The sequence below is a fragment of the Pelmatolapia mariae genome, linkage group LG8, assembly GCF_036321145.2.
Source record: "Pelmatolapia mariae isolate MD_Pm_ZW linkage group LG8, Pm_UMD_F_2, whole genome shotgun sequence".
NCBI classification, from domain to species: Eukaryota; Metazoa; Chordata; class Actinopteri; order Cichliformes; family Cichlidae; genus Pelmatolapia; species Pelmatolapia mariae.
The window spans coordinates 3,663,465-3,674,079 of NC_086234.1; the positions used below are offsets into that span (position 1 = coordinate 3,663,465).

Genomic DNA, 10,615 nt, shown 5'->3' on the forward strand with positions numbered 1-10,615 from the left:
AAAATGCCAAGAAATGCAGCAATGCACCAGCAACAGTCAGCGAGATGGACTCGAGCAAGCAAACATGGCGGTGCACACAGGATTTGAATTTTATTAAGAAATTACATTTTCAGAATATTTTTGGAAAAGGGAAATGCGTTTCCCATTTTTAGGCTCTAGGAACGCACACATTTCCTTTTGTTGATAGCACGGGTGTTGCTAGACAAAAAAAATGTACTGAGGCAATAGTGGGCATTTTTGTTTGTTTTGCTGTGTATAAAATGTGTTATATAAAATTTTCAACATGAGGAGCCTGGTGCGTGTTCATGTGTATGAAGCAGTCCAGCTTCCTCTCTAACCTGCGTGGCAGTTTTTGCTCAGGTTACTTGAAATATTAATGACCTGATTCAGCTATTTAAGCTGAAACATATTTAATCTAAAACCTTTTTTAAAAAAAAACTATTCTGAGAAGTTTACAAGTGCCTCTTGATTCACTTTTTCAGTATTTAACTGTATAGTTTATTTTTCATTCATGGACATGCTGGCAAGATGTGCTCTGCAGCTTGTATTTTGGGTTAGGCGCATTGCTTTAATATTGTGCATCTAAATATAATTTTTCTTCTAAATATAATCCAATGCCAAATACACATGCTTGTAAAAACTCATACATTTTACTTGGACATAACAGATCAATACCAGGGCATGTGCCACAATAAGAGGGGAGAGCTGAGCGAGAGACACTTTGTGCCCGCATGTTTGTTTGCAAGAAAAAGGTTCATTGAGTTTGAAAATTCCCTTTTGTGCTCTGTGGCTAAACTGGACTTTCCCAAATAGGTCATCTCTGAAATACTGAAATACCCCAGAAGACTTGCTAATTATGCCTCGCTGGGAGATGTTTTCAAGATCAATAATGGATTTGCACTTTCAGTTTTTAGGCCAGAAAAATGAAAAACAAAACTTCCTTCTGTTCTTCAACTCAGGGCCTCGTTTGTTTTCATATCAGGAGCTGCCCATAGTGCTAAAACATCCCACATGCTGTATGACAGGAAGGCAACATAACTTTTATTTCAGCTGCCTCTGAGGCCAAAACACCCATCAGGCTTGCTGTGTATTTAGTCAACAACACCAGAATCTCTCTGATCAACTGTGAAATTCAGTGGACCTGATCAGGGCCTGCAGAGACATGGATCCAGGCACAGAGCTAGAGCGAAAGCACAGAAGAGATCTAAAAAGGCGATGGGTGTCACACTCCATCATCCATCCCATTAGTCAGACACAGAACAGGGTAAGATGGAAGTCGCAGGATAATAAACCTTGCTCAAGGGCACCGCTGCATCTGAAATCAGAGCAGAAATGAACCTAAAACTCTCCAGCTGTGTAGAAATATCTACAGAAACAATCAATGAGAGGATCAGGAGGTGAAACACTCCCGTTGTGGTAAAAATTAAAGCTCTAGTGATCCATTATCATCATCATTAGGGCTTATGCACTGTTTTACCGTTGAGTCTGTTATATAAACGAGAGAGCAGGTGGATGTGTGTGCAACCTGTCGTCCAACATCAAAATAAAGGAGAAGCTGATCACTGTAATCAGCTGTAATCAGCCTGTTTTCTGTGAGCAAGGTTAGTGACTAGCTCATGCCAACTGCTGCTAAAGCTCTTTGGATTGCCTTAGTGATCAGTGGGGGCATCTTCTGTAACTGTGAATACGTAGCTCTGACTTCTACTGGACTGAAAGTGTAAAAATGCAAAAAATTAAACAGGTACAATACAGCGTGTATTGCTCTATATGCTCACTGGGATAGTACAACCTGGGCTAACCACTAGTCTGTCACAGAGCCAACACATAGATGCACATAGACCCAGCCATGCGTATAAAAACTGAACGTTAGGCAGCTACAAAAAACACTGAATACCTACTAATATAAATCAAAGTCACCGTGGTTTTGGAAACACTGATATTCGACAGGAGGTCATTTTAAAGCAGTGCTCCTGTGTGGAAAAAGAGCTTCTGCGTGGACCGTGACACTTTTTTAATTAAATGTGGTTTCAGCTCAGTAGTAGGTGGTCCCACCTCCCACACACCCATGAACTAAGATGAATCCCACTTCATTTACAGAGCAGCAATCACACTGCTGGCCAACACAGAGCCTCATGCTGGACCATCTCTGTATGGCAGCAGAGAGGCAGGAAGCTGAAGTGGACCCTGATGAGTCTATTATGCTGCTGTGTTACGGGTGACCCTGGCCACCATGCAGAAAGACAAGAGAATTTCCCCACAAGGATCAATGAAGAATTACATTTCATTATTATTTCATTGAGTTTGCCTTTGAATCGCCACGAGACGTTAAAATCATCACAGCTCTTTTTACACACAGCTGGTATGACACACGCCCAAATCCAAAGGGATGAATGTTTAACTTTCTGTTCTGCTCTAATTTGTTATGTGAGAAAACTAAAGCACATTAAACAGACTTTTGGCTCCTGATGTTCCTGCAGTCACTGAATTATCCGAGCCCTTACTTTGAACAACTTCTCCAAATATTTCATCCTATCATCTCACATTTTTGGCATTAAGAGATCATAAAACTTCATTTTAACATTCTGAGAAAATCAAACCCATCTTAAGTTTTATTATCATCAGGCAAACACCATCAACAACCAACAGGAGCACTCTCTTTGTTCTCTCACCCAGTGTCGTGTCCACTTTGTGCAGTGTTGTTTCTCACACAAACAAGCACAGCTGTGGTCAAAAGCCACAGAGCAAGTCCAACATGCCAAGATACCTCCACAAGAAGCTGGTGATCAGGGTGATAAGTCAACCCACTGCTCTCACATAAAAGAGGCAGAGGAGTGAAAATATTTGAGAAATTAAAAGCAACTCTGAGGCGGTTAAACAATAAAACGTGCCATACTTCAACAGAGCTGCTGCATTCATCCAGCAGTGCGTGCGTGCGTGCGTGCGTGCGTGCGTGCGTGCGTGCGTGCGTGCGTGCGTGCGTGCGTGCGTGCGTGCGTGCGTGCGTGCGTGCGTGCGCGCTATGAATCCTTGTGCACTTTAAGTGGTTTTGGTGGTCAGTAAGGCTGGAGAAGTGCTGCATAAATGCCAGAAAAGAAAGCTGGCCGTGTAAGCTAACAGACTTATCTGTATCACTACCCGATCCTTAAGGCAAGAGAGGATCTGACTATAATTAAATTAAGGTTTTACTTAAATTAAGCTTTTCCTTTTGTCACGGTCCCTGGGTCTTGGATCCGGGGTTTTGAGTTTTGGTGGATTACACATCTGTTGTTGTGAAGGGATTATAAGCAGGCTTTAGTCTTCTGTTGTTATTTGACATTTTTGTTGTTTTATGCATTTTGTTCCTTCCTTTGGTTTTGTTGAAGATTCTGTTCCTCCATCTCTGTGTTACTTATATTTCCTGTTTTATTTTGGTAGTCTCTTTTTCTTTTGTGCATTGTGTTGAGTGTAACCTCCCCTTTCCTGTTATTCCTGATTTGTTCCCGCTGTATTTTGTAGCTGATTCTTCTCTCTTTATTACCCGATGTATATTTATTGTCTGAGTCTCCCCTTGTCTGTTGTTGTGTCCTCTCTCATGGTGTGTGTGTTTTCTGAATCCATGTTTTCCACTCTTTTGTTTCCCAGCTCTTGCCCTCTATTCATGTATGCTTTTTATTATTGCAGGTAACAGCATTAAAGATGCCTTTTGAATTTGTTCCTGCATCCCGAGTCTTGCATGTGGGTCCACATTCTGCCTGCTACACGCACAGCTTAGAATCATGTTTTAGGATTATGGAATCATACTAAGGCTTGTAAAATAATGCAATGTGGCTACAATTGTTTGCAGAAGCAGGAAAGCTGGCAAAGAATAGAGCTTGTCCTAAAAATCTTTTTTTTTTTTCATGACTGAATTCTCATGAGAAAAACACAGACATCAGACAATCTCATTTTCCATTTAACTGACCAGTCTCTTATTTTGAACCTGCTCTGGGGCCAGTTAGGTCTGCAGCATTTGTTACCATTGTGAATGCAGCCTGTTAAGAAATGAGCACCTTCCTAATTCTAAAAAAAAATAAGTAAATAAATAAATAACCCTGGGTTAAATCTGAAATTCCCTCGCTAAACCCAAGATCCTGCAGATCTGTAGCACAGGCCTACTGAGAAAGACGTGAAATAATCCCTATAAGATTCTGGTTGCAGTGTTTGAGACACTGATCCACAGTCTTTGCAAAATCTTATAGTCTATAACTAAAAACTCTGGCTTATGCAGCGCTGTCTTTAGATGTGAGAGACTGCCAGATCTTAACCTTTTGTGCTCTTTTTTCAAAGTCTTCTAAGGTACAGAAGCTTAACTGTGCAGCAGGTTCAGCAGTTATAATGCAATGTCCACAATATGTTGGACATATTTCAGATGTACAGTGTTTAGAAGACACCATGGTAAAAATTCAAGGATTCAGGGTTCAGACAATGGTAAACAGCCTGGCTGGACATGCTGGTCGATTCACTGATGGCATCTTTATGTTGCATCGAGCTATTAACGTATCAGTGCTGAGAGCACGTTTGTGCTTTTCGACTAATGCAACTCAAGAATTTTTAAAACAAGTAGAGTTTGACAGGAATTCACCTTAAATCACAACAGCTGGATCTTAATTTGAACCAAGGTGGAGACACGCGTAGGAGGCTGTTTGTTTCCGTCTAGAAAAATAGTTTGTGTGCAATCAGAAGCGATTATTCTTCAGACAAACACACACATGCACGCACAAACACAAAGAAGCTCTCTCTGAGTGCAAAAGCTATTAGTAATCAGAGGCATGTTTGCTGCAGCCTCACTTAAGACACTCCGGGTCTTTCAGTACAGAAATGATTTTTTTAACAAGCTGCAGAAACTGAAAACACAACTGGAAAAAAAGCAGCTTCTGCTTGCAAAGACTCACAATTTAAGAGTGCCACAGTCCTTTCATCTCTTCACATCAGTGTGAGTATTGGAGAGCTGTTCCTAACAGGAGGTTTTAAGGTGCAGATCAGAGGAGAAAGCTTTTAGAGGCTTTTCAATTGCTGTAAATGGCATGAATTTAAATTATAATCATAGCTTTGTACCTTGCACTTCTGTAGGTTGCCACCAGTTTGAGCTTCCTCTTCCATCAAAGCTTCAACATCAGCTGCTCAATCACATTTAATCCCTGATTTTTGGATGCAACCTAGTTTTTTCCTCAGTGTGAAGATCAAAGATCAACACACACCCTTCTCGACCAACTCCTGTCATACATCTTCGAGTCAACAACCCCTCTCAACTGGGTTTTACCTGCTCCTCTGGCTCCCTGCCTGCGTCCTCCAGCAGCTCGACCTGGTTGTTTAGTGATAGCCTGTAGAGATGAAGGTCTGCTGGGGGTTTCAAACACGCCGTGTCCTGCTTCCCCTTCTGTTTTGTGTCCATGTAATTAGAGCGTGCTGCTGTATGCGTAGCCAAGAGCCCACTGAGAAATATGAAATGGATAACCTGGGGCCCGGGAAACGAGCCAGCGCTGCCAGTAAAAATCACCCACACCATCATCATCAAGCCCTGCCTTTACTGGGCTGTGATGTCATCCCTGTATCCGCCCTCTTACACAACGGTCATCACAGGGAGAGCCTTCTCTCTTTCACTTTGTCCTTCTATAATCATATTTGCTTTGACATTTCTATTTCTCAGCTACATCAGGCAGCTTCTGCAGTTGCCACCCTCCACTAGCTAACCCTCCCATCCTCATTCCTAAACAATAAGGATCAATAAATTTGTTTTATTTGGTTAGGAACCGACAACGTATGGTTTTGGTTTAAAACTGTTAAGACTCTGTAAATCTTACATGCTGATTTACTCTTGATTTTTCCCTTATTTAAAAAAAAAAAAAAGCTAAATTTTTAACTGCATTTGAAACATTATGCAAAGAAAAGGAAAAGCAAAAAGGAACACAACAGCTAATCTATCAAGACATAAAAAATTGGATGAGGCCCCCTAAAACAGCAGCTGCTAAAATGCTTCAAAACCCAGAATCTAAAACCAGTGGGCCAAGTCCATCTTTAATATACAGTCTGTACCTCTGAGGTAAAGACAGGTAGATTTACTATAAATTATTGAGAGTCAGCATTTCCCAAATCTATATGACAAATTGGCCTATAGGTTGAAAAATCTCTCAGTTTTCCTTTGACATTATTTTAGAGAAGGGATGTCAAACTCACTTTAATCCATGTGCTACATAAATGTGGGTGGCTGTAGCTCAGGTGGCAGAGCAGGTCAGCCACTAATCAGAAGGTCGGTGGTTCGATCCCAGGCTGCATCCTGGCTGCATGCCAAATATCCTTGGGCAAGATACTAACCCTATGTTTGCCTACTGGTGGTGGTCAGAGGGCCCGGTGGCGCCTGTGTCCGGCAGCCTCGCCTCTGTCAGTGCGCCCCAGGGCAGCTGTGGCTACAATGTAGCTTGCTATCGCCAGTGTGTGAATGGGTGAATGACTGAAAGCGCTTTGGGGTCCTATGGACTAGAAAAGCGCTATACAAATGCAGGCCATTTAAATGCAGCTCAAACTGATACAAGGTACACTAGAGCAGTAACCCAATTTGCAAGTATTTACATTTAAGGCCAATCAAATTCACCTATAGCCAAGATTTTCTTTTTAAAAGAAGCTGACAGCACAGGTCCAAGTCAAATACAATATATTGTGTATACACTACAATACACATGATAAATAGTCTGGGATAAGTGCAATTTTAAAAGTATGCTTTTAATTGTGAGAGAACTTAGAAATGTAGAGTTTCTGCAGCTAAACAAAAAATCTTTTTTACGTCTCTATGATTCAAACCGTCTGCTGTAGAAATATTTCTAATTATCCATTGTTTTCACTCCTTTTTAACAGTAGCATCCCAACCAAAAGCAGAAGCGGTTTCTTTTTCTTGAAAATTTTGAGTAATTAATGTCATCACTTCTCTATATATACTTTGCAAAGTAGTTACTTTGGGTTCTGGCTCCTGGGCCAGCTTTGTTTCTATATGTTGATACCACATGAGAGAGTCTGATACACCTCGGTCAGCTCCAGCAGACGTTTTTATACACACAACATAGCACTCTAAATTATAAAACCATATGGGGAAGATGCATTTGCATCACAACTGACAACTCAAAATATAAGCATTAAATTCAACACTTTTATAGGCACAACACACAAACAGGTCATGACTCATATTCTTGAGCAAATGGGACTCTGACAATACAGAGTTGTTTTCTCATTTAGTGACCTGGTACAAACCGAATGCTGCAGAGGCTAAATGTTGGAATGGGGGAAGAGGGATTTATGCAATTCAGATAATGTGTTTTGAAAAGGGCAGGAGGGCATTATGAAACCATTGTAGCCACTGCAAGGAAGGCGGCGGGGATGCACTTAAGCATATTTGGCGAATAGCAAAGGGAAGACAACAGACATGCGCATTAGACGTGTGGGTTTTATGGCTCACAGAAGGCTTTATGTTCAAAAAAGCGGTCCAAAAACTGAAAGTGCTGTTGTAGACTGTAGGAATACGTTCATGTATTATTCACAGGTGGACAGAAAACAAATGGGAATGCTACAGAATGCGGCCTCCTGGTTGCCATAGAAACCACCTAAATGACAGGCCAGCAGTTGCTTACGCTGAATCATAAAAAAGGAAGCATTTTGGTTTCCGGTGATTTCTGATTATTTCATCGTTATGTGAGGTAATCTGCCTCCGTTCATTGTCTCCCATAATCCTCTCCTTTGTCAGCATTAATTGGATAAGTCCAGCTAGCCTACTCCTCCTCTCCCTGCTCCAATTAGGAGGAAGCCTCTGCTCCTCAGCTCCCACAATTGCTTTTCACCTTTCAACTTCCCTACCCCCTTTCACCTTTCCACCCAGAGCACCTTTGAACTGTTCAGCTGTCCTGAGGTTTTGGATGGAGGCAAATATTAGAGCTGTGTGTCTAGAGGTTTTAAAAATAGGCATCGTTTACACGCTGAAGCCACAATTTCTCATTAAATCGCTTTTTCCCTCCCAGTGCAAGGACATACAATCGCAGGTGGGGATATCACATCGTTTCTATAGAATATAATGATGTGCATTCAGCAATGATAACATGTGCTCGCTTTGTCAGTGCTTTAAGGAGCATTCTTAAATAAAAGCACAGTGTCTGCGTCGGCTCACCTGAGCTGAAATGGGAGCTGAGAGCAAAGCCGGGGCTGAAAAACCCTGAAGACATCATCATCATCATCAGGAGAGCCAGCATCTTCACAGCCGGCGTGGCAATGACCGAAAGAGAAAGCAAATGCAGGACTCGGAGGAAAGCAAATTAGGCGACACTATTTCTCGAGCATGGCTTCATTTCTCCCTTCCGAAGCGGACCCATGCCATTTCGCAACGCGCCCCTCCATGCCTCCTCTTATCGGTGTGATTTAAGACAGATGCGGGCAGAGACGCAGTCCTCCTTCAATATAAAGTCACCACAATCTGAGGGCTTTTTAAAAAAATAAATAAATAAATAAAATAAAATAATAATAAAAATTCTCCCGACCTCCAAAATCTAGTTTTTCCTTCACCTCTGCAAAAGTCCTGTTAACTTGATCCTGATTTGTGGATTGTGGCTCTCCTTTTCTTTTCTTCTTTCTTTTTTGGCTGCTCAGTTTCCCGACACCTGGATGCCGTTCACATCACCTGAGAGCTCCCAGCGAACATCTCACACGATGACACCTCTGCAAAATAAATAAAAACGGGAAAAACGTTCAGTTTTCTGTCAGAGCTGCCGGAGCTATCCGAGGTGCTGACAGCGAGAGCGCCATCTTGCTCGGTAATGCACCCAAAGAGAATTTATGGAGCGTTTTTGCGCCCTGTCTGCAAAAAGGGGGGAGGTGGGCTAGGGAGATTGTGGATAGGCTACTGTGCTGCTTGAGCAAGTTCAGCTGACTGACATATACAGTACTGAAGTGAAAGATCAGCAGCGAGAAACATTTGTTTTTCCTGCTAAAAAGACAATTTGCCATTACTGACGTAAAGGCCGCACCTTCATTTCTATTTTTTCTTCTATGGTGTTACTATATTTGTGTTATGCTTGTAGAAACAGAGCCCGCAGCAGTGTCTTTCCATGGATGAGTAAAATGATAGCCATTTAGAAAATCTCCCATGAACAGGCTGTGATGTAATGCAGGAGAAAGGCACACAGCAGGACTTGGCTCTCAGGACTATCCCCGCTCTAATCCTGCTGTTCATACATGTTGGATGAGGCCCCCTCCCCCCACTCCACAGCATTCAGCCTCAGCCAATCCCCCCATCCTCCTCTCCTCTCATCAGATTGGATTCCTTGCACCAGAGGGAGTTAACTTTTTTTTTCCTTGTGTATCTTACATCCTTACTATGATTGTAATGCTTCACCCACGCTGGGCCACAGAGATGTCACAGGCTGAGCTGCCAAAGAAAGAAAAGGGATAAATATAATGGCTCAAAGCACAAACACAAACTCTCTGTCAGGTTTTCTATCACTGTAGCTGTGCACCCTGCTCTTTGTTGCATGGATGAATTGTTATGCAATATATAGTTTATTATTAATAGATATCTAGTCCTGGTGAATATCCCTACTTGAAGTGCCAGAAACACAGAGAGCAAAATGAAAATCATCAGTGCTGTGTAAGTAAGAATTGTTTCTGGGTGACAAATTCAATTCAGTTTCATTCAAAACTATACATGTTCACAACAACACTCACCTCAAAGTGCTCTGTATAGTAAGGTAAAGACTGTTAGAGAAAATATAAAAATCAGATGATCTCCTATGAGAAAACACTTGACAACAGTGGGAAGAAAGAACTCCCTTTTAACAGGAAGAGGCCTCCAACAGGGGCTAGCTAGATGGTGAGGGGAAATAAGAAGAGGAAAGGGAGTAAAGGAAGACAAAACACAAGTACTCAGTGCATGAGTGCATGTTACCGAACAGCTTGAGACTATAGCAGCACAACACGCTCACCTGATCCAGAGTTTGTGCCCGTCTCCTGAATCCAGACCTGAAGCCTCAGCCTGTCATTCTACTTTTAGAAACTCAGGTAAGGCTGCAGTGTGAGAGCAAAGTGCTCTGTTGGGATGATGAAGTCTTGAGACATTAAGGGGCCTGATTAAAGGAGAAATACATCTCAACAAATGCTCATTTCTAAAAGCTTTCTTTCATGCCTGCATTTTATTTCCCTCTTGTTGCCCTTTCAGCTGTCTGTGGGTTTCCTCACTGATCAGATTACTTTGCAGCCGGTATGTCCTGAAGGGCCATTTTCATCTTACATTCTTCTTTGTTCTGCAGATCCCAAAATAGTCTAACCCTAACCCTGTTATAATGCCCACTGAAGCACTGAGATGTTTTATATAAAAACCTCTAATGCATGAGAGTCCTGCATTCACAGTTTTACTGGTGTGCAAAAAACATTAGCTGCAAAACATACTCAAGCATCAAGAGTGAAAGTGCCCCTCAAGCAGGCAAAAAGCACATTTCCTAAGGTGAAGACTATTTTAATCACCTCTTATCATGCTGGGTTTTTAATCAATGTTAAGGTTAAGTAACCACACCTGTAGAAAAATACATTACTCTTTTATTTTTATTTAATTGAGCAGAAACTGATTGAA

The 10,615-nt window shown here is 41.8% G+C and overlaps 1 protein-coding gene across 1 annotated transcript in view; it reads right to left on the bottom strand.

Annotated features, from left to right (window-relative positions):
* Window positions 1-8,801, bottom strand: part of aatkb (apoptosis-associated tyrosine kinase b) — a 76,495-nt gene extending 67,694 nt beyond the window's left edge. The window contains exon 1 of the mRNA XM_063482452.1: window positions 8,165-8,801. Within this exon, the coding sequence (XP_063338522.1) occupies window positions 8,165-8,246 (82 nt within the window). The 5' untranslated portion in view covers window positions 8,247-8,801. The remainder of the gene's footprint in view (window positions 1-8,164) is intronic.
* Window positions 8,802-10,615: the final 1,814 nt, after the last annotated feature.